Source organism: Sciurus vulgaris (assembly GCF_902686455.1).
Source record: "Sciurus vulgaris genome assembly, chromosome: 6".
In the NCBI taxonomy this organism is placed as follows: domain Eukaryota; kingdom Metazoa; phylum Chordata; class Mammalia; order Rodentia; family Sciuridae; genus Sciurus; species Sciurus vulgaris.
The window spans coordinates 141463254-141482719 of record NC_136466.1 but is presented as its reverse complement, the minus strand read 5'-3'; the positions used below and the strand labels follow the sequence as shown (position 1 = coordinate 141482719).

At 43.3% G+C, this 19466-nt stretch overlaps 1 protein-coding gene across 4 annotated transcripts in view; it reads right to left on the bottom strand.

Annotated features, from left to right (window-relative positions):
* The window catches only part of CAPSL (calcyphosine like), a gene marked incomplete at its 5' end in the record, with an annotated part of 31611 nt that overhangs the window by 9936 nt on the left and 2209 nt on the right, over positions 1-19466 (bottom strand). For 3 of the 4 annotated variants that reach the window (XM_079145104.1, XM_079145103.1, XM_079145105.1), the window contains 3 exons: positions 1070-1279; positions 1557-1734; positions 5801-5937. In XM_079145104.1, the coding sequence (XP_079001230.1) occupies positions 1070-1279; positions 1557-1734; positions 5801-5937 (525 nt within the window). Of the gene's footprint in view, positions 1-1069; positions 1280-1556; positions 1735-5800; positions 5962-19466 lie in introns of those variants that run through there. The other variant, XM_079145102.1, reaches the window with a different exon arrangement.

Genomic DNA, 19466 nt, shown 5'->3' with positions numbered 1-19466 from the left:
CAACATGTCCTTGGGTTCTGCTGTTGCTGACTGAAGTCAATGAGAGAATCCCCTTTCCACCACCATGACTTTTAGGTCACCCAAGAGAACTAGCTCTGCTTTGTTTGTTTTTTAAAATCCATTTGCTGGGTACATACCTGTAATCCCAGCAGCTAAGGAGGCTAAGGCAGGAGGACCGCAAGTTTAGGCCAGCCTCATCAATTTAGCAAGACCCTAAGCAAATTCATGGAGACCTTGTCTCTCTAAATAAAAAATAAAAAATGGCTGGGGATGTGGCTCAGTGGTTAAGTCCCCCTGGGTTCAATCCTCAGTATGTATGTATAAATAAATAAATAAATAAATAAATAAATAATCTATTTATGGCTATTTATAAGAGAGGAATCTTCATATCATTTTACACACTATGATGGGAAAAGAATTTCTCACCCTTTTGTAACTTGAAGAAAACAGCTAATGGAGATGGGGTGGTTGCTTTTTTTTCAAATTTATTGTAATTTAGAAATGCAAGTAAATTTCAAAATATGCTAAAGAATAAATCAGGGGAAATTCTCTTATCTGGAACTCCCTTTACCCAAAGTTGCTTTTTGATAAGGCACTTCCACGTAGCAAAGGGTGATGATGAATCATGCTCATAGGGATAAATGTAAAAGCCACCAAAAGATCATGAAAAGTCTTGTGAATGTGTTATAGAAAACTGAATTATGGTCTCATTTTGAAGTTAAATATGTTTTATTGCAGTCTAGTTCATGGGAATGTGCCCAGCTGAGTATGGTGAACACAGTAACTGTGAAATGGTATTTGTGAACAAAGAATCACATTTTCCACATTTTCCACATGGTAAGTAGTTAGCTGTGAATGGGTCCCCTACCGGTGTGTGTGTGCATGTGTGTGTGTGTGTGTAAGAGAGAGAGAGAGATCTATTGTATTACTTTGGTTTTCAACTTTCTAGATGACCTCTATACATATGGGTTCAATGTGTTATAATTTTTAAGGCTTTGGACCTATTTCCTATTAAAAAGTTCAAACCAAATAGGAGAAATTTCATTTAGATCAAACCCTCTTAACTTACCAGTCCATCTTTGTCATAAGGTGAGTCAAAGTTATCCAGAAATTTGCGGAAGACCTGTTCCTCTGACCACTCTCCGTTTTGGTACTTGGGATGGTGTTTTGCATTGTACACCTCACGGAGGTCTTCGATGGTGATGACGCCGTCTCCAGTCTTGTCTAACTTCCTGAAAGCTTGCATAATGACCTCTTTTCTGGCTCTGGACATTGGAGGCTAGATGAACAGACACATAGTGTGCACACACATGCAAATGAGACTTTCTGGTATGACACAATGAAATCTCTTGCTCCCCACTGACGTGGAAATGCTTGTGCACCACTGAATGAGACGCACCAGGGGTGCCTGCAATGGGCCCTGGGCCTATTCACAGTCTCCTGCCCACTCCCTCCACAGTGTACAAACAACTTATGAAAAGTAAACCTCAAAAGAGCCAACCCAAACCACGCGAAAGCCAAACTCGGCAGATCACCCTGATTCACAGCCCACTTACTCTTAAAGTGAGAAGAAATTCATTGAAGTCTATTGTTCCATTTCCATCTTTATCAAATCTCCGGAAAAGTTCTTCAGCCTCTTCCTTTTCCATGACCACAGCATAATCATTTAACCCTTTCACAAATTCTTTGAAGTCAAGAGTTCGGTTGTTATTGTCATCCATAATTCGAAACACTCTGAAGAAAACACACACACACAAATAAAGAAAATAACAAAAGCAAACATCCCCACAAATAATAAGGTGTAAGTGTAAAGATTTAAAAGGAAAACGACTCTTAAGGTTTTTCAAAGTGAAATACAGAAGTCTAAGATTCTTCTCTGTACCCTCCCTGACAAAATTGGAAAGCTTCTTCTCAGACTCTCAAAAGAAAACACACTAAACCACACACGTGCACATTCACACACACACACACACACACACACACACACTAGCACCATGTGATTCTAACTGCACGACATGCACTGTGATTTGGGTCCGGAAAGTCCCATGCTAAAGGCTTGGTCACTGTACACTATTGGGAGATGGAGGAAGCTTTAGGAGGTAGGTCCTACTGGAAGGAAGTTAGCTCATCAGGGGAGTGCCCTTGAAGGGGACATTGGGACCAAATCCTCTTCCTCTTTTTTTCTCTTTGTTTCCCAGCTACCACGAGGTGAAGAGCTTTGCTCCACCTTGCACTCTTCACCAGGATGTGCCATCTCATCATAGGCCCAAAAGCAATGGAGCTACCGTAGACTGAAATTTCAGAAATCATGAGCCAAAATAAACCTTCCCCTCCTTGGAACTTGTTTATCCCAAGTATTTTGTTACAGTAATGGAGAACTGACTAACACCATATGTAACCTTTTTTAGGCACCCAGATTTTGCCAATTGACTCCAAAAGACCCAAACCCCATTCCATCTCCCAATAGGAAAGCAAAAAATGTAAGTACATCAAAAATCCTATTTGAACCTGTATTTCCTAATAAGGTCCCCAGAACCTAGTATAAAGTACAAATGTTGCTTTTCATTTTTTCAACATAATAATACACTGACCACTTAAAACATATAGACACTGTGTTAGCTACAGAAAGACTCCACTTAGAAACATGCTTCATTATATCCAGCTGTGTCTGATCACCTCCAACCACAACACATCCATGTCCTTTTCATGTGAGAAATAATATCACTTCTAAATTTGTTTAATTGTAATACTTCAGGTTCTTCCATCCATCACATCGCACCCTATTATATGATCTTCCTCTGCCACATGCTCCCTTTCTCCTCTACCATCTGCCACTATCCTCAAATAACTGTGGGAATTTTCTATCTTGCTGGTATTCTAACAGGTATAAAGAGCTCTCAATTAGGAGAGCTTAATTTTCAGTTCTAGTAAAACTGGCTTTGTGACTTTGGGCATACATTGCAACTTTTCTGAGTCTCACTTTGCTGTAAGAGACCAGATTGGTTAATCTTTAAATTTCCTACTAATTCTAAAATAATATACAATTTCAAGTCAACTAATAGTTTTGTCTATGTTAGTTATTTGTAACAATGATATAGATTCCTACTCCTTTGAATTTCACACTTCATGTAAAAAACAAAATGAACGCTTTGTATAAGAGCATCACATAGGCTAGAACATAAGCTCTATGAGGGCAGAGGCCTGACTATTTTGTTTGCTGCTACATGTTTACCATGTTGTGATCACTCTGTCAAAACTTATTATCTGGATGAATGAATGAATACATTAACTAGCACATCACATTGATACAGGAAATGGACTGATCTGTTTTCTCTATAAAATATTATGTAAATTCAAAATAAATAATGTGTCATTAAAGCATCTATGTTATTCAATAAAATTCAACATCGATTAGACTCTTACAAGGGCACTAAGCCCCATAAGGAGGAATACAAAGGTAGGAAGTCTCCATCTCTATCATTAAGGAACTTACTGAGAGAAAGAAAGAGGGAAAAGAGAAAGAGAAGCTCAGAAGAACAGTCATTATTTAGTAGTTTTCATGAGAAGTGATATCATGAAAATAAAGTTCAAGAGAGCTCTAACAAAAACGATTGGAAGACGAAGGACTAGAAGCAAAGAAAGCAGTAAGAAAAGCTTAGGAAGAGTCCAAGGGAAAGATGCTGAGCACCTGCACATAAGCAATTGAGATGAAAATAAGAAAAGAGATGGAAAGATGTAGTAGAAGTAGAGTCATCAATGTGGTGGTTCATGAGGGTGCTTCTTGAGTTTCCACCCGAGGATTTCCACCCCAAGGAACCGTTAGAGTTGAAGTCTATTGTTCCATTTCCATCTTTATCAAATCTCCTGAAAGATTCCACCCCAAGGAACTGTTAGAGTGCCATTGAAAGAGTAGGGGTTGCAGAAGAAGCTCTGTCTGCAAGAAGGGGTGATGAATTTTGTTTTATTTTGAACCGTAAGGCAAAGATATTAAAGATATAAAGATAGTAAAGATATTCACTGGGTAACTAGCTAGTTAACAAGCTACCTAATATCCTTCCTGATGAAGAAGAAAGAGGAGGAGGAGGAGGAGGAGAAGGAGGAGGAGGAGGAGGAGGAGAAGAAGGTGGGAGGAAGAGAAGGAGGGAGAACCAGGGGGGAAGGAAGAGAAGGAGGAGGGGGGGGAGGAGGAGGAGGAATAAATTGTGTGATGAGTTTGGAACCCAGGAGAGGAGTTGCCAAGAATGTGGAAGGACCAAGGTAAAGATGAGCTAACTCAGGAGTGGGTGAGATGTATGGTGAATTAAAAATGCTGGCAAATATTTGGGAAATATCTACATTTACGTGGCAATTGGGAATGATTGAGAAAGAAAACTGTTGGAAACAATCAGACTTCAGTGTCATAAAACAAAGGTGCTAAAGTCATGATAGACTCGTCTTGATCTTGGCCAAAAGAAAGACTCCAGACAGAGTGGAAGGATTGTTTCAGGAGCCAACACTTCACAGAAGAATGAGTCCTGGAGTTGGCAAATAGTAGAGCTTACCCTGAGGAGACACCCTTCAAAGGCAGGCTGGTTGGGGAGGAAAATGAGCAAAGGAAAGGAATACTTCCTGGGATCTGAGATCAGATGAAGGAGAGTGTCCACCTGTCACCCTGACCCTAATGCAGGGTGGAGGGGAAGGAGCTGCCTCCAATTAGTTGAGGAGAGACTTAGAGAAGGCAGAGGCCAGTAAGAGAGGCCAGGGATGAGGTGTCATCTCTTTACAGTGGAAGGGCTGAGGAGGGTTCAGGGTGTAAGGGCACCAACAAATGGAGAGGGCGATGGCAGCAGGAGGGATTGGACTGAATGGACCAGGAAGTAGAGAGGAAAACAGGGTTCCTCAGGGGGCTGCTCTGAGGACAAGAGAGATCCCGGCTGAAAGAGGTAGAGGTTGAAGGAAGTGGGTCTTCCCTTTGGACTGTGACCATGAGGCCACCAGGCTCCACACACCTAGAGCCTGAGCCTCTGACAGAGCTCTTAGTCTGAGACTTAGGATCATTTGAGGTGGCATCCCAGATGCACAGTGCCCAGCTGGTCCTAAATCTTCCACAACCTCTGGATGCAGGGTTGGGTATCCCTCCCATTGACTTTCTGTACTTCAACACACAACTGCTCACACCACCCAGGGGTCCATTCACAGGACACTCAATCTCCACAGTCTAAGTCTCCATGGGAGCTGGAGAAGACCAGTTCACCATGAATCCTCCAGGGTCTGTTCAAGGTCCGGCCCAGAGCAGACTCTCAGTGCAGTTTGCTATGGGGCACAGGGTCTGCCTTAGGGGCTTGCCCTTGTGTTTCTCAGTCCTGAGGGTGACGCACTATCAGAGGGCATGAGGACCCCATGGCAGTGAACTGTCAGTGATCCCGCAGGCACCCCAGTGCCACTGGAGGTGAGAAAGACGAGACTGCCTGAGCACAGCACTCCGGATTCCATAACCACTGCTGAACCGCTGTTCTCTCCTGCCTCTTCCAACCCAGCCTGTACTATCTCAGCTTCAGGAAGTCCCGCTTTCGTTGTCCTGCCAGGAGTCTGTGCTACCTGAGGGTGCCTCTCTCCTCACCTCAGGAGTCCTACCCTCTTTTCAGCCAGACGCAGGCCTTGCTGAATCTGGGATTAAGAAATAAAAATGGTCATAAGACACCTGAGAGATGATCTCTTCACAACTCTGCATTTCACAAATAAGGAAATGACTTGGCCCAAGATCACAGAGCCAATCCTAGCCTCACCTGGGCAACCCAGCCTTTCTACTCTTGCAACCTACCTGCCAAGTCCTTTGATGCCTGCAGAGCCCCTGGCCAGGCACTGCAGTCGGAGTCTTTCAATGGGATCCGTGGCCGTGGTGAGTTTTTTCTTGGCCTGGATGGCCATCTCTCGGTCATGGCGTGCCGTCCCTGCCATCTGAGAGGAGAATTCACAGCACATCAATAGAGCTCAGGCCCTACCACCTGCCCCTGGCTGAACAGGAGACAGCAATCTCGCCAAGAAGGAAATTTACAGCTCACCCTGCCATCAATTCTTCCAGGAATAGCCTCAAACCTCCCAGAATTTCCAATTTTCAACCAAGCCAACTGTGTGCCTAGCATATTGATAACTTACTTACTTACCTGTCCTGAGGCCATCTGCTTTCTCCAGCCTCAACAATGAGCTTTGAATACAAAACTATCCCCCAAGATGCTTTTCTCTTTCTGAAGTCCCCGCTCCCTCAATAAAAAGTCCGAGTTCTCCACCCTCTTTTAGAAACAATCATACATCCTGTGTAATTTATTTAGAAATCTCCATATTCCCTCATTCTACATTTAATATTCTCCTCTTTGGTCTAAACACTGATTTTCATTGCTTCTGTCTTCCCTGAGAGTCTCAACACTTGGGCCCTGATGATTCTTACAAGTAATTAGTGTGTTCTCCTTGATTAACGGGTACATGTTCATTAACAAGGTTTGTTTTGTTTTGTTTTGTGCAGTGCAGTGCAGGGCTGGGGATTGAATCCAGGGCTTTGTGCTTGAGAGGCAAGCACTCTACCAATTGAGCTATCTCCCCAGCCAACAAGGTTCTTAAGACAGAAAACAGCGGTGAACAGACACTGCCTCTCAGCTGACACACAGATAATAAGATGTCGTTTTCTCCAGCTTGGCTTCTGTGATTTGAGTTTTCAGAATAGGAGAGAGGGGCAGTGTGGTGAGGTGCTGCCTCCTGAGTGGTTCTTGAGTTCTTAGGACTTTCACAGTGGTAGAAAGAGCACTGGGCACTCAGAGCCTGGGGACTCAGGTTCCAGTCCTGCCTCTTCTGCCACCCCACCCCAAGACAGCAGAGCCAATCTCAAAGTTTCCGTTGTCTCCTTCTCTGTTGAATGCAAGCATTGCATTAGATGATCTTTAAATTCCATTCCAGCTCCAAAAACTATTAGTCCCCATGAGTCCACTGGTCCAGTGAATGGAAGATTCTAGAAGCTACTTTAATGTGAGTTGCAAATGAAAGGAGAAAGAAGGTAGAAAGAATGGCATTCAATGAACAGAAGAAAGAAATGGTGTTAGAATGGTTCTACCCTTGACTTAAGGGCTCCCTCCTTGTCCAAATTCTGCACTTCCCTGAGGGCCGCATCAAAGATGGCAACCCTTGGAATTGTGCCCTTCCCTGTACTAACTATTCTCCTATAGTAATCTGAAAGGTCTCCCCACAAAGTATTTAACTTTTAGGAAAAGGAATCTCAAACCAAAAACTGAGACTAGAGTGATAATTCAGGGGAGCACACACTTAACTCATCCCATTCCCTGAAGCCTCCTTCCAGCTAATGTACAGGAGCCCTTCTTCTTGCCTTCCTCCTAATCTCCACCATATGGCTAAAGATGGGAGTCATTCATCTCGGTTTTCTTGAACCCTGGGCCAAGAATGCAACCTTTGCCACATAAGTCCAGTGACTTTACTCCATATTTGGAAGAAATTGTTCTACCTAAAGCTATGTAGGGTCTCCTTTTCTTCCCCCATCACCAAAGCAGAGATTCCACAGAATTCCAGATGGCAACACCCACTGCTCCTGGACACCTCCCTCTCCATCCATGGCAGGTGAAGGAAGAGTGAGTTCAGACTCCTGTCCAACTTGGACACCTGCTGCCCTATCAGTTGCCCTACTGGCTGCATTAACTCTCTCAACACTGGCATTTGTCTGCTACCATTTCTTCACCTGACCTCAGCCTGACAATTCCTAGAGCTTCTCCCCAGCTACCAGTCCTAACTCCACCCCACGGAACTCGTCCACCTCCAGAATCCTGTGTCCCTACAAAACCAGCTCCTCTCACCTCACTGCTTCCTGCTCCCCTCCTCACCCCTGAGAAGCCATTTTCTCACCTTGGCCATGTTCTGTCAGTGGAGCCAGTTCTAGTCTTCCCAACTTTCAGACTGCAGAAGCAGGAGCTGGAGTGGGTAGCATGCCCTCTTCATCCTCCCAGGGTCACTTGCTGACTCCACCTTGCTCCACGATACTTGTCCCACAGGCTGACCAAGCCACTACTCCCTATCTCTCCTCTGCCTTGTCTACTCTCCTCTTCATGCTCTCATTTTCCACACCATCCATGGCAGCACGTGAGGAATAAAGCGAGACATAAACTAAAAACCAATACTGAGGAGAAAGTAAGATCTGGTGTCTGATCTGAGGCATTTTGCCAGTGAAGTCCTCCTTGCAAAACTTTAGAAAAATATTAAAGGCATCAAATTCTAACATGTCTTGTGCCTCCACTAGGTGGTAGGCATGAATTCATTCCTTGCAAAACATCCACATGCTGAATTGAAAACAGGGTTGCACAAGTCTATGGCAACATTATTCACAATAGCCAGAAGGTAGAAATAACCCAAATGTCATCCATGAATGGACAAATTGTGGTATATCCACTCAATGGAATACCATTCAGTCATTAAAAAGGAATGAAGTCCTGATACAACATGTACATTACACTAAGTGAAAAAAGTTATACAAAAATGTCATATTGTATATGATTCCATTTATGTGAAATATCCAGAACAGGCAAATTCAGAAGACAGAAAGCCAATTAGTGATTACCAGGAGCTGGTATGGGGAGGGCAATGGGAAGTGCCTGCTTAATAGATAAGGGATTTTCTTTGGGGTGATTCAAATGTTTGGGGACTTCATATAGGTGGTGATTACACAAGATTACAATGGTACTGAATATTTTAAGATGGTTAATTTATGTTAAGTGATTTTCATTTCAATTTTTTAAAAAACCCATGATCATTTGTTAATTAGCTAGATTTAGTCATTTTACAATCTACACATACTTGAAAACATGATGCTGTACATGGTAAACACATACAAGTGCATCTGTCAATTTAAAAGTAAATGAATAAAAAAGTGTGCCTGGTATGTACATATCTTGGCAAAGGAGTTAGTTAAGGGAGAGGGGGAACAAATTAGTTACTACTATCATTTATATATTTATATTTCACAAATAAAGGAATAGGGGTACAAAGAAATCAGGTAACTTGCACAGGGCAGACAGCAGTATGGACCACAGTGATTCACGTATGTCAGGATTGTAAGACTATCAAAGATCATCTACAGCCACCTCCTTATTTTGCAGAGTTGGAAACTATGTTAGACCATTTTCTGTTGCTTTACAAAGAGACCTGAAACCAGATAATTTATAAAAAATTGAGGTTTATTTGGCTGAGAATTCCAGGGGACAGTGCTGCTGTCATCTGTGAGGGCCTTCCTGCTGCCTGGTAACATGGCTGGGGCATCATGAGCAGCAACAGGCCAGGTGTGCAGGTTTGAACTCTCTTCCACTTCTTATAAAGCCACACTTGCCATCATGGAGGGCCCACCCCCATGACCTCACCTAATCTCAATTTTATCTGGAAGCCCCCATCTGCAAATTCCAGTAACAACATGAATTTGGGGATTATATTGCTAACACATGAACTTTGGGGGACGCATTGAAACCAAGGTAGGAACCAAGATGTGGATTGGTAAATTGACTTGCCCCAAAGTCCTGGTCAACACCAAAATACTGAGCTTGATTCCCAAGCAGTGCTCTTTCTACTGCACCACGTTTGTGAAATAATATATAAGAAGGTTCAAGCACAAGCTAAAGGCACTCCCTCAAAGGAAACCAAGAGCATACAAGAGAACAAGACTCTAGTCCAAACTGTCCTGTTGTCTGAGGCTGATCCTACCCAGTATGACACAGGCCTCTGGAGTCCAGTTTGGTAAGTCCAGGGGAAGAAAACCTGCATCGTCTCCTTCCACCCAACCGTAGTACTTAACTACACACATTAACCATCCTTGCTAATCACTTAGTCACCCCGTCCACCAACAAACAGCTAATACATACTGTGTACTCTCTTTCAGGCACAGTGCTGGGTCAGAAGGTGGGAAGAGGAATTACTCAAAGCTCTTAAAATATTAAAGATACAGGGGCAGAATCTTCCTAAGTTGGAATTCTGAAGTCCCACATTTACACAGAACAAAAAAACAAAGTTTGCAAGAATTGGATCTTTGGAGGAAGGCAGGATTGGGCAAGGTCCTGGACAATACTCACAATTTTTCAAGTTTGCATGAACACACCAGGCAACAGGGCAAAAGTCTCAAACATAATATCAACATGTCATCAATATCACAGTGCTGCTCAAAGGGTTCCTGCCTTCAGAAGACCCTCTCTGACTCACAGGTGGCAAACGGGCTGGAGTCAGGCCCCACCAGAGTAGAGAAGGAGCTGCGCGTGGCCACAGCGCCACCAAGTGTTGGCTTAAGGTCTGCGCAGCTCCCCTGCCAGAAGCAGGGTTCAGTCTATTTCAGCAAACGTCTACTGTTTGCTTAGTAAGTGCTGTGCACTGTGCTTGGTGTGGGAAAAAGAGGGAATAGGCAGTATTTAAGGCCTTGGGGGAAGGGTGCAACCCCACTCTGAGCTACAACAAATCACAAGAGGGCGGCTAACCCAGCTTTGGCGCAGGGCTTTATGAAGACATCTCAAAGGGGATAATGCCTAAGCCTGAATTCCACGGAAGTGATGGTTATGGAGGCCATGAGAGTTAATGTGGGTATTTCAAGTACCACAGCAAGTATACCAAGTACTTAGGCCAGAGTGAATGAGAAAATGGTAAAACTCCAGATATGTAAGTATTCTAGGGTGGTTTGGAAAGAGGGGCATGGTGGGAGGAGATGAGGGTTGTGGAGACTGGGAGGGATCAAGGATGAAAGTGGGCAAGGAAGCAGGAACCAGATCACAAGAGTGGGGCGGGGGCGGGGTGGGGTGCTGGAGTCCCAAAGGGTTCCACAAGACAGTAACGGTTTGCCTTGCAAGAGACCCCGCAGTCGACCAGGAGGAGACTGTTGTATACAGTGATGCCTGGACAGTGCGCACTGAGAGAGGGCTGGCGTGCTGAGCGCTTGCTGGAGGCTCCCCATCCCTCCCCACGATGGCATGTAGAGAGGGACATTCACGGGCAACAAAAGGCGGAGGCCTGGTGGTCTGGGTCAGAGCCTGGGTGGAGCCACCGGCAGCACAGGCAAAGGAGACAGGCAAGGGTCCCCAAGGCTATCTCGTTCCACTGTGCCGGTGCTGGGCTGGCTGCCACTGTCGAAGCTCTCTGCCTGGATTTTCAGTGTCCTTGTGGGAGGGGATGTGGAAAGCTGAAAACGCATGGAGGTCTGCTCTTCATGCGTCTCAGGAGGGCTCTGAGACAGATTTAAACCCTTGGAACCCGTCAGCCTGCACTTTATTGGGTTGTCTTTGGTGTCCCCTGATGGCAGTAAAATGAATTACATCTCTCTTGAATTACATACCCCTCCTTTGGTGGGGAGCCTCGTCTGTCTGTATCTATCTCTTATTCTCTATTTCTCTCTCCCTCTCTCTCTCTCTCTCTCTCTCTCTCTCTCTCTCTCTCTCTCTCTCTCTCTCTCTCTCTCTCTCCCCCTTTCTTTCTTTTTCATGTAAGACTCTACAGCCAACAACCTTTGAGCCAACAACCTTTGAACACAAAAGTGGATCTTATTGCCCAGAGGCCACCCAGGAATCACTGAACCACATACCATGACGTACCAAAATCTTCCACATCCTCTTTATTGCAAAATCCTAAGGAAATGGCTCATCCCATTGTCTAAAAATCCTGCACTTTGGTTTCTCTGAGGTTACAAAACTGATTTTCCTCTTTCAGGAAAAGGATGGTTGCTTGAAAGAGTTAAGGGAACTAAAACACTTTTAGTCCACTCAGACAAACTTCAGAGAAAGGAACTAACTTGAGTTGAGGTGGCAAAGGAAGGACAGAATGAACCAAACAGAAGACAGTGCAGAGGCCGTGCAAGGGGCAGGGAGGGCTGCGCTAGGAGGGAAAGTGACATCCCAGCTGGCAAAGACGTGCACCACGATGGCTGGACCAGGTCGAGGTTTTGTCTGGTCCAGGTTTTCACATCTTTCTTTGCACCCACAGCTTGGGGTGCTGAGACACAGGGCCAGCACGCACTGTGAGGAAACCATCCTGTTCAGAAGGTCACCAGGCTCTGCCCAGGAGTACCTTCTCCCAAAGGCCCATCCCACCTCTCGGTGCCATCAGGCCCATTTTCCCCACAGTCAGAAAGTGCCATGATGTTTGCCTTCAAATATTTTAGGTGTATCTGTAATTAATAAAACACCTATGAGATTACATCAGTCACTCTCAATAACTTGGGGTTGGTCTAATGGCTCCACATGACTTTAAAACATTCTGCTGTGAAGAAGGAGAAGAAGAAGAAAAGAGGAGGAGGAGGAGGAGGAAGGCAGTGAGGATAGGAGGAAGCCCTAGGTGAAACCAGGAAGGCTTCAAGCTAGTTCTGAGGAGGCAGAAAACACATTCCCCTCTGAGTCCTAGCTGTGCTAGCACTGTGACTGTCCCCAGAGATGGAGGACTGTAGTGAATTCTTAGAATTTGATGTTGCTTCAGCTTCCATTTTGAATGCAAGTTTAACTTTCTCGTACTAGAAGTAGGGCTGACACCATGTCCAGCTGTATATCACACTCAGACGTCTCAAACAGTGCTCAGAGAGAAGAACTGGAGGCGTGCTTCCTCTACAAGATTGGGCTCCTCACTGCTGCTTCCTTTAAGTGGGTTTAAAGTGACCCACACCTGATTGCCTTATCGCCTTGTATATACTGCTGTCTTCCTCTGCCTCCCCCGAAACCCTCCCCGGCTCCCTGACTCTTCATTTCTGCCTCTTAAAATCCTCTGGAAGGGAGGACTGCCCTCCTGCTTCTTTAAGCCTCCTTGCCCATTGTTGAACCTGTTCCCTACTGTGGAGTGATGTGTTGAATTTGTACCTTACACATGAAGAACTAGGGACTGGCCTGGCCCAGACTTGACTTTCCCCAGGATGCAACACAGGCTAGGATCCCAGAGCCAGAGTGGTAGCCAGGCAAACATAAACAGGACACAGGTCAGATATGAACCGGGGGGGCGGGGGCATTCTGGCAGCATAAACAAGGTTCCCAAGCGAGAAAGCCTCCGGTCTCGTGTCAGAGTACTAGGCATCAGGCCCCCTCCAGACTGAAATTAAAGACTCAACTTGGAAAGATGAATTCCATGAAAGGCACACCCATATCCAGCTCCCTTCATGATTGCATGATCTGGGTTCTAAAACCCCAATTTAGCTCTCAAATCAGGAACATTTTTAAACTATTTTTCTTTCTGGGAACTGAATTTAAGATAGTAAGGAAATGTCATCCCAGGATAGAAGATACAACAAACCATTTTTGAAGGCAATAACTACGAAAAATAAATAAATAGATGAATAAACTCTCTGCATCAGCTAGTATCCAATTAATAAGCTAGCTGTTGCCACTTAGTAAGTGGCACAAACCCGTGGTTCCTCCAGAAGTGTCCCTTTGGAAAGTATCCCTGTGGAATACATATTGGATTCCACTCATGCTGCGAGAACAAAATACCACACACTGGGTAACCTGTAAAGAGTAGAAATTTGTTTTTCCCATGCTGGAGGCTGGAAGTCCAAGACCAAGGCACTAGGTTTTGTATCTGAGAACTGTTCTCTCTGCTGCCAGGATGGTGCTTTGAGTGTGACATCCTTCAGAGGGGACGAATGCCATGCCCTCACGTGACAATGTGTCCTCATGCGATAGAAGAGACAGAAAGTCAACAAGGGCGGAACCCTGCCGAAGCCCCTTTCACAAATGCCCTCATCTCACTCTTGAGTGGGGGGCCCTCATGACCTACCTGATCACCTTCTAAAGGCCCATTTCTTAAGTCTGTGGCATTAGGGATTAAGTTGCCACATGAATTCTGGGGGGACACAGACATTCACAGCACCGGAAGTTGAGAACAGTCTAATAAGTATCTGGGAAGTGAATAGACTGTGATGACCCCCTCCAGACTGAAATCAAAGACTCAACTAGGAAACCCCAGTCAAGGTGTGTGTCAATGTTGTTGACATGGTGAGAGTCACTTTTCCAACCATCTGGGCTCAGTTCAATTATCCACTAGTTGTGCAAAACCCTGCTAATTCTTCAGGTGACGTCATAATGCAGTGGCTCCCCCACCCCTCAGCTGCAGTTTTGCCCCAAAGAGACATGCAAAGATGTCTGGAGATATTTGGGATTGTTACAATGGAAGCAGAGGAGAGTGTTGCTGGCATCTAGTGGCTTAGAGTGAGGGATGCTACTAATCCTGCAATACACAAGGCAGTCCCTAAGAACAGAATTGTCCAGTTCCCAAAGCCAAAAGTCCTGAGGTTAAAAAGTCCTGCTACAGGGGAAAGTCAGGAACCAACAAGGGTGAGGTTGGAAAATGAGGATACCCACACCCCTCACCAAACACAGTAAGTCAGACTCTAATGCAGATGCTGGGTGTGTGCATTTTAATGTTTTCAGATGGGTTTAATGCACACCTAAGTTTAGAAGACAGGCTATAGGAGATCCAAAGTCATCCTCTAGTAAAAGGAGTAAGATCTTCTGAGGAAAGGCTAAAACACAACCCAGGACAAGACAAACCCATGAAGAGAAATGGTGGTAATAACAATCACAAGTGCACATAAACTCAGCCCTTGGCTAAGTGTGTGAAAATCAGCACGTTACCTATGTCATGAGTTCTATGAAATATTACTGCCCCAGTTACAGAAAGTCAACAGAGACCTGAGAAGCCAGTTCACTTGCCTGAGAATGTGTCCTTAGGGAGTGGCAGCCAGACTGAAACAGCTATGACAAGATGCTGGCAAATTGCTTTAGGAATTCAGAGTAGATCCATGAAATAAGGTGAAGGAAGGAAAAGCTCAGGGAAAGACTGCCTTGGAGCAGTGATGGGATTTCACTACAGGAGGGATCTGGGGCAGCTAGGCATGGGTTCCCCCTCACACACACCAGGTCCGTGCTTGGGTTTTGAAACCTCTGAGGCTACATGAAAACTTGTGATTGAGATGAACCATTTCACTGAGTCCCTTCCTCTTGCAGCCATAGTGTGTTGTTGTTTTGGTTCTTTTGTTTCTTAAAGTGACCTGTGAATTTTTTTACACTAAATTATCTTCTGAACTTTAGATTATGTAGAGGGAAATGAGAAGGAGGAGAGGGTGGGGCTATGAAAAATGGTGGAATGAGACAGACATCAGTACCCTACGTACATGTATGATTACATGAATGGTATGAGTCCACATCGTGCACAACCATAGAAACAAAATGATGTACCCCATTTGTGTACAATGAAGCAAAATGCAGTCTGTAAAAATTAAAGAAATAAATAATATTTAAAAATTAAAAATTAAAAATTATCTTCTATGCTATTGACTATTTTCTATTTTCCACAACTTCCTTTTAAAATGATTTCTGCAAAGGATGAATATGTAAAATATCTGTTTTCTGTTTGCATTACCAACTCCCAGGTACTGCTGCTCCAGTATTTAATCTATACACTTCAGTGAGTGACACAAGCACACTGGGGAAATAAGATATTTCATCTTTTAAGTCTGGCATCAAATTTTCTCTGCACCACAATGCATTTTCTCAAATTTTTGAAATTCATGTTACAGGTACTGTCAATAGGCAAGTTTCCCTAGAATCCATTTCTGCTACGTCACAATCTTTTATTCTTGTTGATGATTTGTAGGATGTGAATTGAATCCTCAGCTTAATATGTATGATGTGGCCCATTTTTAAAATACTATTTCATAAATATCATTGTTATCAAGTGCTTGCTGTGTAACTTAATCTTCTTTTATATTCCCTTTGATTGATTTAAACGGGAGTTGGGACTCCTACTACTAAGGTAAGGGAGCAATGTTTAAGGGACAGGAGGACAATGTTTACGGAGGTACTCAATCTCAGGACATGCTAATGTGAACCCTAACCTTGCCCAAGTCTGCGAATGAATATCTACTTACACTTTGTACTTAGGAACCTATCTTGCCTCACCTCGTCTTGGCCTACCTCCAACATGTTTGTTGCACACTTACCATGTGCCATACAATACAATGGATGGGACAACCCACGTTCCAACCCTCAGAAATTCCCATTCTTAGGGATGGTTGAATTTAAATTGTAGCTGATTTCCTAGACACTGAAAACTGACTGATCAAAGGTCATTCTGCTTTCCTTTTTCTCTGTTGCGTTCCACTTTCAGTTGGTTGACTGTGGGAACAATTCCTGGCCAAAGAGAACCAAATGAAAGTGCCAAGGACTCCAAAACAGCTCTTATACCTCTTTGGCTTTCCTCCTGATTTGAGATAGGATGTGATGTATGGAGCTATGGCAGACTTTCTGCATCATGAGGGAAGAGACAAGGGAATCACAGCCCTATCTACTAAGAGCCCTAGAATCATCACTGAGATGCTGAACCACTGTCAGTAACTGCATGACTACACTCCTGTCACATGAGAAATGTAATTCTTTTGTATTATTGGTTTAAACCATTGTTTCTGGATTAAACCAATAATAACCATGGATTTAATCCATGGTTTCTGATATTTACAACAAAACTATTCCTAACTGATACAGCTGGTAAAAGCTTATTCCTGCAGTAATTCTAATTGAGTTGAACACAATATTGACTTTTACCTGGGAAAAATAACTAGCAATCTGATATGAGGAGAAACTTGGCTCCTCCTGTGAATCAGGAAAAGACAGAAAGTCACTTTATTAATACCTCTCCTCTCAAGAAGATTTTATTGTCAATTATCCACTTCCCTAGCACTTTTGACTATAAAAGAAAATTAGAAAACTGCTTGGCATGCATTATACTCATGGACTCACCTTACTAGTACCATGTGGTAAAAATCTAGGTTTAATAAAACAGAGGTTCCAAGGTTACAGAACCCTTGTGTGATAAGCATCCACTGGAACCAACCCAAGCACAGGCTGTCTTGATAGTCCTCTTCTTGTTGCTCCTCCTCTGACTTACTGTCCCCTGAGCTGTCCCTTGAATCTCTGGGGTTTTAACCAGAAAATTACTTGCAATATATTCTGAAGCAGGCCAGCCTGCCAGATGCAAGAGCTTAAAGTGACAGAGTAAAAAAATACTACACAAAAGGTAAGCAAAAGTTTTGACTGGATTTGTGTACGAAACACCAAATAAATTAATTAAACCAAAGCAAAAGATAAATAAAACTTTTGTTTCCAAAGTCCCTGGTTTCAATGACTATGCTTGTAGAAGCAACCAAGTAACTACCAAATATTCCATGTTTTAGGTACCTTACAGATTTGGTCAGTGACTCCAAACACTTGTCCTTATAGGACAAGGCCATCTGCCATCTTCACAGATGTAGATAAAGCCACATCTCTGGCCAACATCTGCCCTGTTGCAGTCATTAGTCACCAAAATCCCTTACTTAATAACTATTGTGCAATCACTTAGAATGTTTCCTTTGGAGTCATCTGTCCATTTAATGTCTATTTGAGAGAGCCACTTAGAAACCCAGCTAATTATTTGCATTCTAAATACTCTTACCTGGTATTTCAGAAGACCAAGAAGTGTTAGTGGACATAATTGCGATGTCATAGGCCAACACTAATGTAGACTGCCTTATCAGTTATGAAGCACTGGTATGCCAGCCACTCATAATGGAAATAGGCCATCATCTCTGAAAATATTTATTTTCTATCATGTAAAAATCTGGAGGCAGTTCAGGTAGTCATCATTGTCCCAAGAAGCTTGTATCTGTGCCTGCCATGATTTTTATCTTTAAAGTTGCCTGAAGGTACATAATACCCAAAGCAGCTCCAACCATTACATCCACACTCCAAAGAACAGAAAAGAAAAAGGGACAAAAAGCAGGAAGGACACACTTCCCACTTAAATCTGCCCCCTACTAAGTGGTTCCCAAAAGTTTCATTCAACTCCTTCCACTTAAATACCATTTTCACTCCTGCAAAGGAGGCTGGGAATAATCCTAATCTCAGGCTAGATACTTTGCATCCTGCACCCACGGAGTTCTGTTATTAAGAAGAGGAGACTTGCCATTGAATTAGCAACTCGCAGTTTCTGCCCTGCCTGGCCAAAGCAGAGTCATTTCAGAAAGCAGGAGTCAAAGCACACCCAACAGCCTAACCCAGGACACTATCTGGAGCTTAAGGTTTTGTAAACATACAGAGCAACCGGATCACCCTAGTAGAGAAGACTAGGGAGCAGAAGTTAGCACATCAATGATTTCTCATTTCTCAACTGCTGTTGCCCCAAAGCAAATAAGGTTTAATTTATTGGGTATGAAGGATGCCCTGAGTTCAGGAAAACATTACCTCAAATGATCTAGACTTGAGAGCATCGAACAAACTGATGGGCCAGATTTAGCCCTCCATAAATAAAGTTTCATAAATGTTTTATTGAAAAACAATCACATTTATTTATATATTGTCTAATGAACATTTTCACACAACAGCCACAAAGTTGAATGGTTGCATGAAAGACCTTCTGGCTCACAAAACCTAAAATGTGTCTTATCTGACATTATACAGGAGCAATTTTCCTGAAAACTATGGAAAGGATAAGAACAATAGCAACATTATTGAGCACATACCCTGAGTCGGGTTCCTGGCTTGTGTTTTGAAGATATTCACAATTGGTTTATTTAAAACAGATTATCTGTCTGGTATAAAGTAAGGGTTTTTTTTATAATATATTTTGGCATATTATACAAACATGGAGTACAACTTCCCATTCTTCTGGTTGTACATAATATGGAATTACATTGTTTGTGTATTCATATGTGAACACAGGAAAATAATATCTGATTCATTTACTATCATAAAGTAAGTCTTGTTAATAACAGTTATAGTTTGTAATGTACTTTTGCATGCATTTGAGGGACATGATTAAACCTTTTTTACAAAATAAGACAGTGGGATACAGGGAGATTTAGATGTTATCCCAGTTCATAACTAAGTAGCAAACCAAGATTCTGAGCAGGATCACTTGTAAATTACCCATAACATTTCAGAAAATATTCATTCTGTAAAAAAAGGAACCCCTAGTTACCACAAGGCAGTCTGATATAAAAACAGGGAAAAGCTCATGAATGATACTGAGTTTATATGATGTCGGTCATTGTTCCTCCACCCTTCTCAGAGGTTAATTCAAATCTCTGCCACTCTCCTCTACACTTGCCTTCAAAGTCAAAGAAAAAAACATGTCATCAGAAAGGACATTCAACCTCTCTTCCAGTCTATGAAAGTACAGATCTCTGAGACCATCCTGACTTCATCCTCCCTGATCTTCCCCTGAGGATTACCTCCCCACCTGCAACAGAGACCCCAGCAGAGCTGGGACCCTGTGGGAGCCACACCCTTTTCCTCCTTCCACTGGCTCCTCCATGAATCCATGAGATCCCTCAGTTCTGGACTTCTGTGGATCATCAGCCTTCAAAATCAAATGACTTGAAGGAGTCTCCTGTTTCCCTTACAGTCTACTGCAGCATGGTGTCCTCTCTGTCACTCCAGTGAACATATTCTCAGTAA